Consider the following 16,863-nt stretch of genomic DNA (forward strand, 5'->3'; position numbering starts at 1 on the left):
CTTACAAAAAAAAAAGTAATCCATATACCTTAAATAAATACTTTATTTTACAATTTGCTTCATGAAAATTAAACTAGACACTAGAGAAACATACATAATACATAACTTTTTAAAATTAGTGAATACTTGCTACTCTGGCAGTACAGATTCTAGACTAGTACATAATCACTTCTCAAATATGCATTCTGATGCACTGTTTTGGATACAGAGCATGAGAAAATATTAAATATATGTAGGGAGCAGGTGCATAAAACTCAGGATGTTGGTTATGACAAGAATATTTGTAGACGTAAATTAAAAAGCTGTATAAACAATTCAGCACCACTCAAAGCACATTAATATTGCAATAGCTTAAATACAAATAGGTAAACATGAAAAAGTTATATAACATGAATGGTCTTTTTGTGAATTAATTTACAGAAGTCAACATGCAAAACCTATTTTTAATTGCAAAAGGGGGTATGTAGAAAAACAGCACAGCAAAAAGTGATACTTGAGTGGTTACATTGTTCAGAATGCCACTGTGGCAGTGATTGGGTTTGTCATTTTATCAGCAGTTGTTAGCTATACTCAGTTGTCTTGTAAAATGTAAGATTGTCTCCTAAACACTGATGCAACTTGTCTAAAATATAAAAATACTGTACTGGAATGAAAAAAGCAGATTGCTTGAACATCATATTTTGGCACAAATTCCTGAAAATCTGTTCAAAACTACCATCACCAATACAGAAGGTTAAAGTGCAAGACATCTTGGATGCTATGAAAGTTCTGGCTAAACCACCTGTAAGAGTATCCCTTAAAACCCAGAGGCACATGTGTTTGTATTTTTTAAAGTTGGCATCTGGCTCACATCCTTCACAGTACACGTAACTGAGAAACAATTCGGTGTTGCAAGGAAAACTGTGTGTTTAAGCTCTGTACTGAAATAAGTAATTTTCTTCTATAATTTCCTGAGAAGTTACCAACAATGAAAAGCAAGAAAAGTCTTAAGTCACTCCGTACCAGGGTATATTTCGCGTATACATCGCCACAAGTCTATTTCTCCTCGGCATGTCTTCGCAGGGGATTAAATTCACCTGTCGGATCCGGAATGTACCATTTGTCCCACAAGTCCGAGAAAGACGATGCCCTCCCCCAGGGTTTGAAATGGCCATTCCAGTGCAGCAGTTTGGCAGCTTTCACAAACTGGGATGAGTAACGGTTTCCGGCTCCAGCAGAACCTTAAAAATGAATAGCAAATATGCATGTCAGAAAGTGGTCTTTACAAATATATATATTAGTTGCAGATAATTAAATTGTTACACATCATGTCAAACAAAAAATACATTTTTTTTTATTAAATAGGAAGCCAAACCTTGGACATATTAAGCGAATCAAATGCCGTTACAAGTTCTATGTGTCAAGATTCATAAAACTATATGGACATTGCTGGTATTTTTTTTCAAAATATCTTGTATCGATTATCCAAGTTTCCTAGGAGTATTTTCTAGATCAGTGGGAACCTCTGTTCTAGATAGTGCATAAACTCAGGTAACTACATAGCAATTTGAGCTAACAGCTCCTGTAGATAACTCCCATAAGGCAGCTCATAGTACTTAAAACTAAACTTACCAAGGTGCCTCACATGCCACATGGGATCAATGGTTGAGTGTTGCTTGTAAAACACGATCAGTAAAGGTGGGGTAGTAACACTACCTGCTAAGGTTCTGCTGTACAGATCCTCTCTGGTAGGGAAAAACAGAATGATCAGTGAAGTAAACATTTTTCAGAGTACTAATTGATTATAACCAGTCTGTGTTCATTTTTATTGGACATACTAATACAGTGGGGGAAAAATGTATTTGATCCCCTGCTGATTCTGTACATTTGCCCACTGACAAAGAAATGATCAGTCTATAATTTTAATGGTAGGTGTATTTGATCCCCTATCGATCAGCAAGATTTCTGGCTCCCAGGTGTCTTTTATACAGGTAACGAGCTGAGATTAGGAACACTCCCTTTAAGAGAGTCTCTCACTGTTAAAATACACCTACCATTAAAATTATAGACTGATCATTTCTTTGTCAGTGGGCAAACGTACAAAATCAGCAGGGGATCAAATACTTTTTTCCCTCACTGTACATACATTATTTAAGCACAACTTAGGGTCAGGTGAGATTGAGACTTACGCCACATTCAGTTGCATCCATTTTTCAAGCTTGTTCGTGATGTTCTGTAGTCTCCATTCTGTGAGGTTAGCAACAAAGACCCCCGGGTTGAAAGAGCAAGTGCTGGCCCGCATTCCCAGTTTTTTTATTGTTTCCCTTTTGAAGTCCAAGAAGCCAATGTAGTTGTTCTTTGTAAAGTAAGAACACTACAGTTAATACTTGATATAACCAGACCAAATATGTTAGAGCATACAAGAGTGCTACAAGAAATATCCGATAACGTTATGCGACATCTGACTGAGATCAGGTCACCTTTATTAAATGAGACTGAATACTATTATGGTTCTGCATCACCTCTCAATGTAGGCATTGAAAGGTAGTTTGAATTGTGAGAATTTTTTTTAAAAAAATGTCTAGTAATGATAAATGAAAAACAGTAGTGTCTTCATGAAAATAATATATTTCTGGGAACTTTTTCCTTATTAAAGCATTCCAGATGCATGACCTTACCATGGTTACGATAAGGTTCACTAGGTGATGTCTTTCTGCACTAGTGTTGTGAGTAATGAGACGTAAAAGCTGCAGAAACTGTCCTGTCCAGGATCTAGCCCTACCTGGTTTCCTGCCCCCCTGACAATGGCTTTGGAAGAAGCTGAATCACAATCATCAGAGAAGGCAGCTGCATGTCCTGCTTTCAGCTGGGCATCAAACAGTTCCTGAATATCTCCTGAAACACACAGATTGGATTTAAGTTAGTATGGATTTAACACAAATGAAGTGTTGCTTTTGTATTAAAGCACCATTTCTTAGGTTTCTCAATTCTCCTTCAGTACACCAGATCACTACACAACATTTCCAGTAATATTATCATACTTATATTATTTTTAAACTAGTTTTCCTTTGGCTGATGTAAGACTTTCTAATAAGAATGTAAAAATGACCTTTTGTTCAATTGTGTTTAAATTTTACCTTGCACAATGACATCATCGTCCAAATAAATTGCTTTCTCTGCATCTGGTACGAATGAAGGCAGATAGAATCTTGCAAAGTTTAACTGTAAAATATAGTCAGAAATATAAATACTGTACAACCCATCAACCAAAACCAAAGCAAGACAGATTCCCTGCTTATAAATAAACGTTACGTACTTATAATTTTGCCACCCCAAGACAGATTCAATGAGGCAATACTGATTTTACAGTGTAAATTGTATTACAGCTCAACAAGATGAGTTTTCCTTATTTGTACTGAATTCTTACAATTAAAATCTGTACATGATGCTGTAGAAGTACTTACCGGTTTAATCATCTCTGCCTGCTGAGGATCCTTTGATATTTTTCCATCCAAAACCTTTGGATTGAACTGCAAGATTTTGTATTTGACTGCATGAAGGGCAGTTTTGCTAAGCCATGCTCTAAAATTAAAAAAATGAATATAACATTTACTACTTTATAGGCATTTGAAATTAAAAAATAAATAACAAATGTATTTAAGCACCATCAATGAAGAACACTCACTTTAAATGATCTACAGTGTCATTCATTGTTACAATGTGGAAAACAATGTTGGATTTACTATTGCTGTAAATGCTGTTCATCGCAGCTATTAAAGCTCCAAGTCTCTCATCCACAGCAGTGATCACCACAGGAATTTCTACACCTGTTGCTGAAACTCCTAACTTGTTGGGAGATTTGATCTCATAGTCAGACTCATGGGGCTGCAGTAGGACAGATTCTGGAAAAATAACAATAAAGTTACTGGTGACTGTTCTCTGTTTAAAACAAAATCAACATTCAGTATGATACTCATTCACAGCCACATGTTTAGGGTAAAGACATTACAATAAATGACTGTAGTACAATATGAAAAACTGCAATAAAAAAAAACAAAAAAAAAACACACTTACCAGAATTTTCTTTTCTCAAAAAGTCATTCAAGTTGATAAGATTGCGTTGCACGATTATCAAAAATGCTATTCCAATAAGAACCAGTATGAAAATGTTAACTGAAAAATAAAGGAATTCAATTAATGTGTGGCACATCCATAAATATGTAATTAAATTATGTGTGTGTGTGGTGTTGGTGGGAAGGACTCACTTTTTCTAAGAGTCATGGTTTCCCTCTTCTGTGCTGTACCAAGCCTTGAAAATATATCAGAAACAACACTTGACTTCCAATATTCAGGCACAGGTTGTAACATTTATTAGTAACACATTATTAGGCTGATGGTCTTGTATGATGGTTCTTATTCACTTATGACAGCTTTAAACTGCCTCAACCACACCTTATTGTAATTGCATATTATAAAGGGTTTATGATGTGAAAACAACTCAATTACTGGGGCTATTTCCAATGTACCATCATCAACAACAATACAATAATAGTAATAATAATTGTTATGCATATGTTGCCTTTACACTTTCTTATATTTATTTTATGTATTTAAATGCCACTGAAAACATACACTTAGTACCCTGCCTATATCGCCTGTCTGTGAGTTATCTTACTGAATGTGACACTATGCAGAGGACCGTTGTCTTGCAGGATTAAATGGCTGTATTGTCCAGCATCTGCGTTGGAAAGGCACATCATAGTCTGTTACAATTCATATGTTTCGACACAACTTCCATTTGCAAAACAAAAGGTTTGCTAGATGGCTTAAGAATAGAGAAAACACAGCCAGCTCACTTTCTCCAACTGTGTGCATATATGCAGACTTTTCATGTGCAGATACCTTCTTACAAACGGTAAACGGTTATTTTATGTAAAATCTGTATATTAGTCCACCCACACTAAATAAATAAGCTTTCTTACCTTGCACCAAACTTCAAAGTGCCAACTCGACATCAACAAAGCACTTTCCAGGTAGCGTGTGCCACAATGTGCTGTTCGAGTACTTGCCAAAATAAACATCCACTAATGTAATACACAGATATAACTCATTGGAATAGTTTCATACTTACAAACGTCAATAATCGGTGATTTTATTGCATTTAAAAATGATTTAACCGTATATATATATTTTTTTTTTTTGTTCAGGCGCTTTATGGACAGGCGGAATTGGGTCCTTCATTCACTACGTACCCTTAAGTAAAACAGGAAGACGCTCTCTCCCCCATCGTCTTTCAATATACTGTTATTTTGTAGTTTCCGTTGATATTTTATAGTCTGCAAGGGTTTCATAATGCTGTCGATATTCAATTCTATCCCCACACATATGGTAAGTTTTTATTCCCCGCACATTTTAATAAAACGATCGTTTTTATTGCAACCAAATTGGATTTCATGCCTACCATAATGTTGGTCATGATGACATATTTATTTGAACATTAAATTAAAAGCTTATTTTGTTTGTTTTGTTTTCGCGTATCTGTCTGGTTGCAGGATTACAATATGAAATCATGCAACTCAATGCATTTAAATATATCAATATTGTAGAAATAGTTTTGATCTTGCAGAACTTGCGTTATCATTTCTCAGGGTTCTAGCAATGTTCTGTTTTCATCATGCAGGAGAAACTCAGATGAATTTAGTATTTTCTTTGGTTTTGTATTTCCTTTTCAGGATTACAAAGGACAGAAACTAGCGGAGCAGATATTCCAGGGTATCATACTTGTCTCAGCCGTAAGTATATATATTTGTGTGTGTATGTTTGTATGTGTATCGTGTTTCATTTGATATTTCAATCGCTTATTTTTTTTCTTGCAGATTATTGGGTTTATTTATGGACTGATCATTGAGCAGTTTGGTTGGACAGTTTACATAGTATTGGGAGGTTTTGCTGTTTCCTGTCTGGTAAGTTTGAGTCTTTGACAATGCTCTTGTTAAAAATGTATCAATTGACCCTACACAGGTATGTATGTGTGTGTGTGTGTGTGTGTGTATGTGTATATAATATATATTACACACACATACAATAATGTATATAATGTAAACTGGTTTGTAATGCGTATATTTGAATTCACACATCCTCAGAGATGCATATAATGCTTGTTACCATAGATCTATGAGGTTCTCTGTGCTTTAGTTAGTTTGCTAGTAGTAACAAAGTACATGTCATGACAGAATTATATAAAAAAACACCTGTTGGTTTTCGTGTCTTAAAGAACTAAAGTGACATGTTTTTCTTTATTTTTAAGCTTACTCTGCCCCCCTGGCCAATGTACCGCAGACATCCCTTGACATGGCAACCTGTGCAGCCCGAGTCGTCAGGAGAGACCAGAGAGAAGCCACAGGAAAACCTGAAGAAGCCCAAAAAGCACAAGTAGAGAATAACTGCCTTTTAGACACCTTCAAAAAATTTTGATATGTTAAAAGAATTTACTTTTTTCCTGGACCTTCGAATGCAGATTTGTATTTGTTGTTACTTTCCATTTGACCAGCAAAGTTGTCGGTAGTTAAATAAATTCCTGAAATGCTCAGACTTGTCACAGCTTCATTTTACCATATCGGTACATTATATTTTGATACTGAGGGCATAAGCCAGGTACGATATATATGTTTAGGGGAAGGTCAGTACAGGTGAGAGGATAAGAAATATAAACATGTATCAGTACAGAACCTTAACTTAATACAAAAAATACTATAAACCCTCATTTAACACTTGAATGCATAAATGTGAAATATTGTACATTTTTGTATTTTAAAACTTCTTAGTTGTATTTCACATTTTATTTAGAACATATAAAAACATTACAGCCATAATCTAAAATGCACAACAAGCAGTAGGGGAAAACTACTTCAGCACTCAGCACTGCGTCCCCCCCGTGTGAAAAAGTCCAAAAATAGTTCTCTATGGGGTTTACACTAGGATTATGACACTAATCATTAAAGTAATATAAATGCATGCTAGAAATGATCTGCTGGCCTCTCAGTTGTGATTCTGATGAATTCAGTAACAACTGTATCAGCAATATACGTATTTCATATTGCATAACTAAAACCATGTAGCAAAGTCCTAGTGCACTTAACATTAAATGCACACATATATAAAATCTAGGAATCTACATCTGTAAGGGTATTTACATTAGAGTGATTACAGATCCTCAGAGTGCACTGCGATGTTGAATACAGTTGTGTATAGTTTACATCTTATCCACAATGTATTTCTAGGTCTTTCACATAGATCCGCACCCTGAAAACCTAAAGGCATATTTTAAGTCATTGCTATAGATTTTGATATACTTGTGGGAAAAGGCTATTCTTTGAATGCGATGTCTTCAAAGAACTTTAGCTGGCGCACCATGACAGCATATTTTTTGTACTCGTCTCCTCCCATCTGTTCTCGAAGGCGTAGCTGAGAGGAGAAGAAAAATAGTTACTGAATGGCAAAACCACAAAAGCAAATTTTAATAAGTAATCACATCTTAGTGTAACAATGCACAGTGAAGAGTGCATCAGACAAATACTTTATTTACTGGGGGGAAAACAGTGATTACTGTAAGTACTTGACTTTTGATTTCTATTCCTTTGGGTATAAATTAACATTAATCTACAGTTAATATTGAGTTGGAATAAAAACACTAATGCAAAGCTTTTCTTGACATTTACAACAATAACATTATACACATTGACACAACTAGACATAGCAAAGCCATCTTCAAAGAGCTTTAGCAGATAAGTGTTCAAACCACACAATCTTGTAAGTCCTGGGCAGCACATCTTTCAGGCTGTGATGAATCCTGTTTACCTACCTCTCTTTTAACTTCATCGTCTTCTTCCATGATATCAAGAACTTTGTCTAAAAGCTTCACTCCCAGGCCCTTTACCACATCAGTCCTTAAACATTGAATCGCTCTTCTGATCTTAGCAGGCCCAGATGTAACATCTAAGGAGGAAATTAAACAAAACAAATATTACACTTTTTAACACACCTTAATTATGCTTTATTTAATTTTGTATAGTGTGTAGACTGATCAAACGGTGTATAGTCGTACATTGTATTCTGTTCAGGGTAGGTTTGTGTAGAACAAGACCTTTTTGACTCTGAAGTTCAAAGACATCACAGACCTGAAGGGAATTCACTGAAGCAGAAGTCTTGTTCATCTTTAGCCTTGCCATGTAGTATAAGTGTGTCTCTGTATTTTCTGTTCAGTTTGAATTCAGGCAGTGGGGTGGGTCGCTCCTGTGCACTGTTGGTGTCTCTGGAATCCATCCTTAAAGTCTGTGTCATCAGCTGCACCAGATCCTGCATTTCATTGCTTCTAAAGACACAACATCCACAACCAAAGTATAAGAAGAAATAGACTACTGTATACATAGTAAACTGTCACTGATCCATAGTTTCACACGATTATGATTGGTAGTGGTAGATTAAGATCTCTAAGGTATGAAAAAAATTTTGTCTGTATGGGCTGACAGATGTTATTTCATGGAAAGGAAGTGAATGTGCAAGGAAAATGCTGAGAGAGACTAGAAGTGAACAGTTCCTAGGACATCTCAAAGGCAGGTGAGAACAAGTCAGATTCAAACCCCTCTCGGCAGTCTCCTTCCGAGCGGTCAGTGGAGCTTGTGGAGGAGCTGCACTCATCCTCGTCCGACTGCCGCTGGGCTGGGACACACTCCTGCTGGAGAGACAAAAAGACACCATCTCACTGCAGCAACAAACACTACAGTAGTTCAAAACACAACAGCTGTACAGACACACCTTGTTTAATTTTCATCAGGGAAGCAAATTAACAGGTGCACTTTCAATCAAGGATTAATCATATTATTGGAATTTCTCTTATAGGCTTTCAATTGCATTTTAAAGTTTGAAAGTGAAGGTTTTAAAATTTACAAAATATATTTTTGCAAAGTCTGTTTTACTTACAAATTATATATATCAAATTGCACTCAGGACAGTGAATAAAAACTGGGGAAACTGAAGAGATGCGTTACCTTCTCTCCATTAGTAACGAGATCGGACACAGAGCGGCTGATCGTAGTGGCCTCATTGTTGGGTGGCTTGTCCTCGGAGGCTTGTCGTGGTGCAGGAATAACTTCAAATTAAAATCAAATTTGGCGATTAATTATTGATTCCGGAACATGCCGATATTGTACAACACCCTGAGTAAAGGCATTGAACTTGAAATAATACATTTGCTCTGTAATATCTTTGTCTTTTCAAAATACAGCTTCAACTAAACCAACCTGTAGCGCAGCGCTAGACTGATCTCATTGAAGTGGGTTGTTTAATCGGCAATGCATTGGTTTACACAACCCCCAAAAACATTGAAAAGATGGGAGAGGGTTTGCCAACTATTCCTAATAGTGAGGAGTTTTGTTTTTCTTCCCCATTTTTTTTTATCAATGGGTTTCAGCTTAATCTGATCCCAAGTGCAATCTGAACGGCAGAATATCGGTCATATGTGTATAATTGGGTTTATGGTGTCTTTTTCTTTACCAGGACGGCAGAACTCCTCCTGAGACTGTTTGAGTCGTCTTCGTTCTCTGGCCGTTAGGGGGCGGTCCTTAAACAAGTGTTTTAAAAATACATGTCAATTAAAGAATACAATTAAAAAACAATAAGCAGTTCCCTTCACATGAAAGAGCATGCATCTAATTGCATTCAGGACAGTGAATAAAAACTGAGAAAACACTTTGAAGAGGTGCATTACCTTCTCTCCGTTAGTAACGACATCGGACACAGACCGGCTGACTGTAGTGGCCGGATTGTTGGGTGGCTTGTCCACGGTGACTACACTACATGAGGCTCGTGTCGGTGCAGGAAGTACTTCAGAATAAAAACAAATATTGCGATTAATTATTGATACTGGACATTATGAGGATTTTGTACATCACCGTTGGTAAGGGCATCAGCTCAGATGTTCATATTTTAACTTATGAAATTTATGAAATTATAAAATTGCTCCGTAATATCTTTAGGTCCTTTCAAAAGACAGCATCAACCAAACCAACCTGTGTTGTAGTGCTAGACTGATCCCATTGACGTAAATATCTGGTTGGTTGGTTGTACATTTGCCAACCTTTCCTAAGAGTGAGGAGTTCTGTTTTTCGATAAATTAGTTTTGGCTTAATCTGAACTGCAGCATCTTGGTCATGTGTGTGCTATCCAATGTCCCCAAAGTGGGTCTATGGTGTCTTTTTCTTTACCAGGATGGCAGAACTCCTCCTGAGACAGTTTGAGTCGTCTTCGTTCTCTGGCCGATAGGGGACGGTCCTTAAACAAGCGTTTTCAAGATACATGTCAATTTAAAAAAACATAAGCAGTTCTCTTAACATGAAAGAGGATTAATGAATATGAAAAGATTTTACCTAAACTAAACATAAATCTATTCTGCATTTTATTAACAGCTTCGTGACCATTACAAGGGTATGGACATTTGAAATTAGGCCAATCAACACCACTACATACCAAATGTTCAGAAAGGCATGTTAACATTTACACAACAATGACAGGAAACATCAGAGAAAGAGGATCAAACCTGTGACACTGATACTGCACTATCTTCAGAGCTGCAAAGAGAGGGGGATATTTCACTTTTCGCCTTTTTCATATTCCCACGGCTTTTCTTCACGTGTAACAGGTCAGCATTTCTAGGGGGAGATGGTAAAGGCCTTGGATGGATAACTTTAAACTAAAGAAGGGAGGGGAAAAAAATAATTAAAGCTGACACCAAGATGCAGAAGTCCACAAAAATTGATCAAGCAGACTATAACAATGGCTTGATACCACTGAATGACTCTTTTACCGACCCGGTCTTCACTCTCCTTTGCCATCTCTCTGGTCTTTTGCCTGTGCTGCCGGGAGAGGGAGGGCTCGGACGCCGACGCGTGCGGTTGCAGCTGGGAAGCATCCTGCCCAACTGGGGGAGCGACATCCACATGTAAGGGCTCCTTAACACAAGAGAAGACCCTTTCAACCTGACACTATCAGACAGTAGAGGATCGCAAGTGTCAGTGAGAAAGTAGTTTGGATAGTCATAGAAAAACACTGGAAAATATGTGGATCCCTTTATATTTTACTTTCAGAGAGACCTGACAAATAAGGTACATACAAAAACACGTAATACATGCATTCACCCAGAACAAAGTATGGACAGAAGAATATATTTATCCAAGACATTTAAAACAGTATTTCAGATAATTGTTCATACTTTTAAAATCCTTCAGAGACAGAAGATCAGTAAAAACAAAGAACAGTAACAGTTTCTAAGTAACAGTAACTTTTCTCAGACTCATGATCACCTAGAAATAACAAGTAAACAGGACACCCAACAGGCTTAACCAAAGTTATGGCTGAGAGGAATACATCAAAGGTCCACTTTCAGAGCAGTTATTTACAGAAGCAGATGTAAGAAAACTCAGTTATATTATGCATCTTGGCTTTAAACTGTCAATCAACATAAAAGCACAAGGGCCTTACCGGAATAATAACAGGAACAAAGGGCTCAAGCAGCTTTTCTGTGGAATCTAAGTTCTCCTTAAAAAATTAAATAAAAACAAATGTATCACTTTTATATCAGTACAACCATCGAGTAATAATTCCAATCGGAAAGTTGACTCATTAATACATTACACATGAATGATGTAATAATACATTAATTTATACCTAAAATAAAAAATAAATAATTATAATATCCATACATGCAAATTATATATATATATATATATATATATATATATATATGTATATATATATATATATACACACAAACTTTTATTACTATTAAAAGTGCAAGTGTCAACAGAGATGTTTTCATTCTTCATTCAAGTTTTTACCTTGAGCTCAGGTGTCTTATTTTGGGTGTCGATACTCTGAAGGAGTTTCATCGTGTCATCTTTTTCATCCATGTCAACAGGATGATTCAGTTTGTCTGAAGGCAGCTTTGTTTCGTTTGCTGGTTTCAGCTCCTTATGTAACTGAGAATCTCTATCTTCAGATCCATTCGAGACCCTCTTTGACTCTCCACTGGAACAGACATCCGAGAGCCTCTTTGAGCTCCGATCACGTGTCAGATGCTCCCCTTTCGTGGGGTTTCTTTCTTCACCAGGTTTGAGATCAATGTCAATGTTGCTAATGGTTGCTAAGGATGATCCTGTGTCATTCAGAAGCTCCTGACCACACGCTTGCTGGGGTGCTGCTTTTGGAGGAGGGTGTGCTTCAGAGACTGCATTGTTGGCTTTGTTCTGCCGTAAATGTATTTCTTCTTTCTGTAAAAAGACAAATGTGTTTTGTCAAACTGAAGGTAAACAGACATTTCAAATGAGCTCAAAACGCAACAAAAGGACTTCACATCAACAAACATGCATGGGAAGTAAATCCCTAATCTCTGTACCACAGACAGTTGATCTACTTTGTTTTGTTGAAGAATGATCCTTTCTCAAGTGAATTTCTACACGCAAGGCTAATACAACTCGAAACAGTATGCCACTCTCACCATCTTTAACCTCTTGTTGGGTTCGGATTGCTTCTGGGCTGGGTTATTTTGTTTTAATTCTGCTGAAGGCGCAGAAGCCAAACTATTGGCCCTGGAATTAGGAACTTTCTTTCTGGATTTTGCAGTTTTCCTTTAAAAAAAAACAATAACAGACACATAAGGATAAGGAACAATTACCATTGTTAAATTGGTCATATTGTGGGTAGGAGCAATTTGTTTTTTCATACCTTAGAGATCCTAATCCATCAAGTTAAAAATGAATAAATCAGGCAACGGTGTGAGATGTGCATTACAATATAAAGTGTATTATATTCTTTAAAAGTTACATTAACAAGCTGTGGATTGAGATCAGCAGTACATACTCCTTTGTGGCTTCCAAAAACACTGAGATCTGGCGCTTGATGTAAGGTTGTCTCAAAATGTGCTTCACGTCAGGACGATCTTCTGGCCTTTTATTGAGCATGCCTCTTATGATCTCCCCAAGCTGTGCATTATAATCTTTCGGCATTGGTGGCAGCTGAGAAAAAAGAAAAATACTTGAGTGTTAAAGAAGAATAGGACTGACTTGATTAACTTCTTTGCTGCACATTTTGATCTGATTTGACTGGAAAGATTGATTAAATAATTTGTATTTATTAAATGTCTATATTTATTTTAAGCTAGTTTTGCTCTATACACCAGTCATCTAAAGTAAGTTAATTATACTGGAGCACAGATTTGAGAACTCACCTTTCCCTCTACAATACGATAAACTAGAGAGTTCATATCCTTGGCATTGAATGCATGCTTTAGCGTAGCCATCTCATACACGCAGCAACCTAACGCCCATACATCTGACTGGAAAAAGAAAACAGAAATATTAAGTACATCTGGGTAATTCCTCTGGAACTGTCATCTACTGTGTGTTCCCTAGTTCTGATCAGTGCAAGAAAAAGACTAGGAAGATAACTGAGATTTCTCTCTATAATTGTCTGAAATACATGCAGAATAAAAGACGTATGGTTGAATGAATTGGTTTGAGATTAAAGCCGATAAATCATATGAAAATATTGAATACTGGCGTTAATGGAAAGGTAAAATGGAAATAATAGGTATGAATTTAGGTTTCTATATGCATGTGTGTATTGTTTTGCAATCTTTACCTTGTAGTTGTACGGTTTGTTGGAGAAGAGTTCAGGGCTCATATAATAAGGTGTCCCGATGAGAGTGCTGGCCATGTCATTTTGGTTCTCCAGAACCCTTGCAATCCCAAGATCTCCAACCTTGATTATATTGGTTTTGGTCAGGAAGATGTTCTGTGTTTTCAGATCCCGATGCAAGATATGGTTCTCATGTAAATACTGCAGAACAATAAGAAAATAAAATCTAAGTTATTATTATTATATTTCTACATCTACTATTTAAATACAGATAACAGGAACCTTTTGATTAATTCTGTCTTCCAGTACATGCTTAATGTTGGCCCTTATTATACTGGAATCACTTCACTTCATTTGCTGTAGCTGCTGTACCCCGCATTACATGTTTCTTTATGGTTTAAAATATTGCATGATGTTAAACATTTGCTAAGCCACTATAGACAACATAACATAATTTACAATTAAAATCTGTTTTGAAGGCCATTTACACTGGATAAAGGCCTCAGACAAAAAAAAAATGTGGACAATAATTAAATAAGGAGACAATATGCCAAGTGCCCAGCTACGCTGAACATTACCTGTAATGCCATAGCAATCTGGACAAACCACTCCACAACTTGTCTCTCTGTGAGCAGCTTGCCTTTCTGCTCCTTCAGTCGGTGATACAGATCTCCTCCCTCACAGAAGCCCATGGCAATGTACAGCTGGCAGTCTTCTCCTTCCCAGGACTCCCTGTAGGTCACAATGTTGGGGTGGCGCAGCTTGGACAGTAACTGGGCCTCCTGTTCAGCTGACTTACGCTCTCGCTTTGTGGAGTTTCTCAAGTTCAGCTTCTTAATGACATACTGAGAGCACAAGCACATATGCAACTTCAATATTTAAGATACAACTGTATAGAATAATGATACATTTCACAGTCCTGTACAAATATCAAAGACTAACAACTGTGTTGTTCAAATAAGGAGAAGACAAACAAAGTATGGTCAGCCATCTACACAACCAATGTGTAGTAGAGGAAAGCCAGTCTGAACATCGAATTAACTTGGGCCTCTAATACAACAATACTAATCAACATTGCATAGTTAGCTTTTCAGATTTCTGCAAAATACGTCCCACGTTTAATTATTAGTAGTATTTCCAAGTAGGTCCAAGCATTCATTCATTCATTCATTATTATTATTATTATTATTATTATTATTATTATTATTATTATTATTATTTATGATTATGCAGTTCACAATGGCATTTTCAACTGACACGTTTCTGTTTATTGTGACTTCAGTCATGCATTTCAGTGTATTTTGACAGGACATCCACTTAAATTAAAAAGACGTAATGATGTCTTGATCCATTTCTAAATACTTACTTCACTGCATATGTTTAACCTGCTGTCTAGATGGAAAATCGAAGTTATATCTGAAGTTATGAACCAGGCTGATCATATCAAAAAAAGTGCACGAATCTCTGAATATTTACAATATTTGCAACATCGCGTAAACATACTATAACATTAATACATCATCCTAACTGTGCCATGATGGACAGTGACGTCATCAGCACGACAATCGCGCCGCACACTGCTGTCGTCCTGCTGCCGTGTTTACCTGCTTTCCTTCGGCTTTGTGTTTGACCAGGGTCACCTCCCCGTAGCTCCCTTTCCCCACGACTCTTATAAAAGTGTACTTCTCCATACTGCTTCATTGGCCGGTCCCTTTAGCTTTCTATTAGCAATGGGCGAGATGTGTTGGTTTCCAGTTCAAAGCACTTCTCCATTCTTTGCACAATTGCATCAGGGGGTTATGAACCCCAACCAGCCAAAAGTACAACAGGCTTTCTGTCACCAAGCAACCACGGCAGCCTTCACCATCGACTCTGGTAAAAAAAAGATAAAAATAAGAAAGAGACCATTGCATTTCTCACAGCGCCGTCTACTGTTAGGAAAGCCAGTTGGAAAAGGAAGTTCCTGCCGCAAATACAGCACACCAAAGTGCATTGCAGAGAATACCATTTTTACATTATATTTAGCTTGCATGTAATAATATGCATGTTATTATTATTATTATTATTATTATTATAGAGTCTTGTTCCCTTGCCAGATTTGAGTACGTTGTTTGTGGTTTTTGTACGGATATTATCAATAATCATCGAGTTGCAATCAAAATAGCCAATCAACAGTGAGCCATGCATTCGATAGCCAATCAGCAGTAAGGATTACAACCATAAATGTGAAACCTAAGCTAGGCAGTAAAGTGTCCCTACTACTATGTAAGTAATGTATATGTACCTCAGAAGCGGTTACTGTATACAGTTTAGAAATAGTAGGGTATAGGTTACAATATGTTAATGTATCAGACTAGTGGTGTAGTTGTTCTGTAATAAGGGGTTAGAGTTAGACTATATGATATGGGCCAAAGTTAAGGTTGCATCACTTTTGTCCTCCTACACAGCTGTGTCAGCTCCCTGTGACTCACCCGTGTACCCTATGACTCCTATGACTTGCCCTTGTCCCCTACGACATGCCTCTTTCCAATATGACTCACCCTTGTCCCTAGACAAGGCTTCACCCTCTATGACACTTTACTGAATGCCTGATACATTAACAGATTGAAACCTAAATACTCTACTATTACTAAACGACATAGTGTAATATCACTCCTTCTGAGGTTCATGTACTTGTACAGTGCTAACCGACCTACCAGCTATTACTACTGCTGCATTATCAAATATTGTCACTGATGCATATCTTACTACTCCTAACACTAACTACTTCTACTTGCATGTTATAAGGCGTTATGCTGTAACAACAGCCTAATAACTATTCCATTGTAAGAGCAATAATAATAATACTTACATATACTAACTTACATATTATCATGAAAATTAACACACCTGCTATTAAACTACTGCTACTAACCTTATTTGTACATACTATTGCTAATGCATAATACTTCTAACCTAAATTATACAGTGCTAGTGTTATTGCTTCAAGAGCAAACTATCACTGATATTAAGGCGATAGAATTGTGAAGGTTGAGGGTTAGGGTTCATGTTAGCACCTAATCTTTGATGTCAGATCATTATACAACAAGATACTGTATTTTTACACTCTTTAGACAGTTGTAAGAAGAGGTCATACTCAAGAGTGGTGGCAAAACACATTCAACTGCCTTATTCTCTGATACCAGCAGATGGCAA

At 36.8% G+C, this 16,863-nt stretch overlaps 3 protein-coding genes across 4 annotated transcripts; 1 reads left to right on the top strand and 2 right to left on the bottom strand.

Moving 5' to 3' along the window:
* Positions 1-25: 25 nt before the first annotated feature.
* On the bottom strand, positions 26-5,205 carry glt8d1 (glycosyltransferase 8 domain containing 1). The gene is made up of 10 exons (XM_066697909.1): positions 4,962-5,205; positions 4,245-4,288; positions 4,054-4,152; positions 3,665-3,881; positions 3,444-3,561; positions 3,117-3,201; positions 2,762-2,874; positions 2,169-2,335; positions 1,612-1,724; positions 26-1,220 (listed from the first exon to the last, which is right to left on the bottom strand). Exons 2-10 carry the CDS (start codon positions 4,258-4,260, stop codon positions 1,036-1,038), a joined length of 1,113 nt encoding a protein of 370 aa, XP_066554006.1. The 5' UTR covers positions 4,261-4,288; positions 4,962-5,205; the 3' UTR covers positions 26-1,035.
* Positions 5,206-5,222: 17 nt separating this feature from the next.
* On the top strand, positions 5,223-6,566 carry spcs1 (signal peptidase complex subunit 1). The gene is made up of 4 exons (XM_066697910.1): positions 5,223-5,367; positions 5,712-5,771; positions 5,856-5,942; positions 6,287-6,566. Exons 1-4 carry the CDS (start codon positions 5,332-5,334, stop codon positions 6,413-6,415), a joined length of 312 nt encoding a protein of 103 aa, XP_066554007.1. The 5' UTR covers positions 5,223-5,331; the 3' UTR covers positions 6,416-6,566.
* An 11-nt stretch (positions 6,567-6,577) lies between these two features.
* Positions 6,578-15,520, bottom strand: nek4 (NIMA-related kinase 4). Of its 2 annotated transcripts, none has more exons than XM_066697907.1 (18): positions 15,273-15,520; positions 14,247-14,513; positions 13,672-13,869; positions 13,259-13,366; positions 12,892-13,046; positions 12,530-12,659; positions 11,871-12,302; positions 11,515-11,571; positions 10,845-10,985; positions 10,574-10,726; positions 10,242-10,308; positions 9,746-9,861; positions 9,532-9,598; positions 9,027-9,127; positions 8,619-8,710; positions 8,157-8,350; positions 7,841-7,974; positions 6,578-7,443 (listed from the first exon to the last, which is right to left on the bottom strand). In XM_066697907.1, exons 1-18 carry the CDS (start codon positions 15,357-15,359, stop codon positions 7,345-7,347), a joined length of 2,598 nt encoding a protein of 865 aa, XP_066554004.1. In that variant the 5' UTR covers positions 15,360-15,520; the 3' UTR covers positions 6,578-7,344. The 2 variants fall into 2 exon arrangements, with proteins under 2 accessions (XP_066554004.1, XP_066554003.1); XM_066697906.1 differs by having other exon boundaries at positions 8,619-8,713.
* Between the last annotated feature and the right edge of the window lie 1,343 nt (positions 15,521-16,863).

This window comes from Amia ocellicauda, chromosome 3 (assembly GCF_036373705.1).
Source record: "Amia ocellicauda isolate fAmiCal2 chromosome 3, fAmiCal2.hap1, whole genome shotgun sequence".
Taxonomy (NCBI): Eukaryota; Metazoa; Chordata; class Actinopteri; order Amiiformes; family Amiidae; genus Amia; species Amia ocellicauda.

Excerpts from the sequence above, each read along its gene's own strand:
- spcs1 (XM_066697910.1), top strand. The coding sequence starts at position 5,332 with ATGCTGTCGATATTCAATTCTATCCCCACACATATG. Across the intron at positions 5,368-5,711 it reads ATTCTATCCCCACACATATG|GATTACAAAGGACAGAAACT; the intron begins GTAAGTTTTTAT and ends TTTCCTTTTCAG. Across the intron at positions 5,943-6,286 it reads GTTTTGCTGTTTCCTGTCTG|CTTACTCTGCCCCCCTGGCC; the intron begins GTAAGTTTGAGT and ends TTTATTTTTAAG.
- glt8d1 (XM_066697909.1), bottom strand. Across the intron at positions 3,562-3,664 it reads GACACTGTAGATCATTTAAA|AGCATGGCTTAGCAAAACTG; the intron begins GTGAGTGTTCTT and ends TTTTAATTTTAG. Across the intron at positions 2,875-3,116 it reads CGATGATGTCATTGTGCAAG|GAGATATTCAGGAACTGTTT; the intron begins GTAAAATTTAAA and ends TGTGTGTTTCAG.
- nek4 (XM_066697906.1), bottom strand. The coding sequence starts at position 15,359 with ATGGAGAAGTACACTTTTATAAGAGTCGTGGGGAAAGGGAGCTACGGG. Across the intron at positions 12,303-12,529 it reads CCAACAAGAGGTTAAAGATG|AAAGAAGAAATACATTTACG; the intron begins GTGAGAGTGGCA and ends GTCTTTTTACAG. Across the intron at positions 10,727-10,844 it reads CAAAGGAGAGTGAAGACCGG|TTTAAAGTTATCCATCCAAG; the intron begins GTCGGTAAAAGA and ends TCCCTTCTTTAG.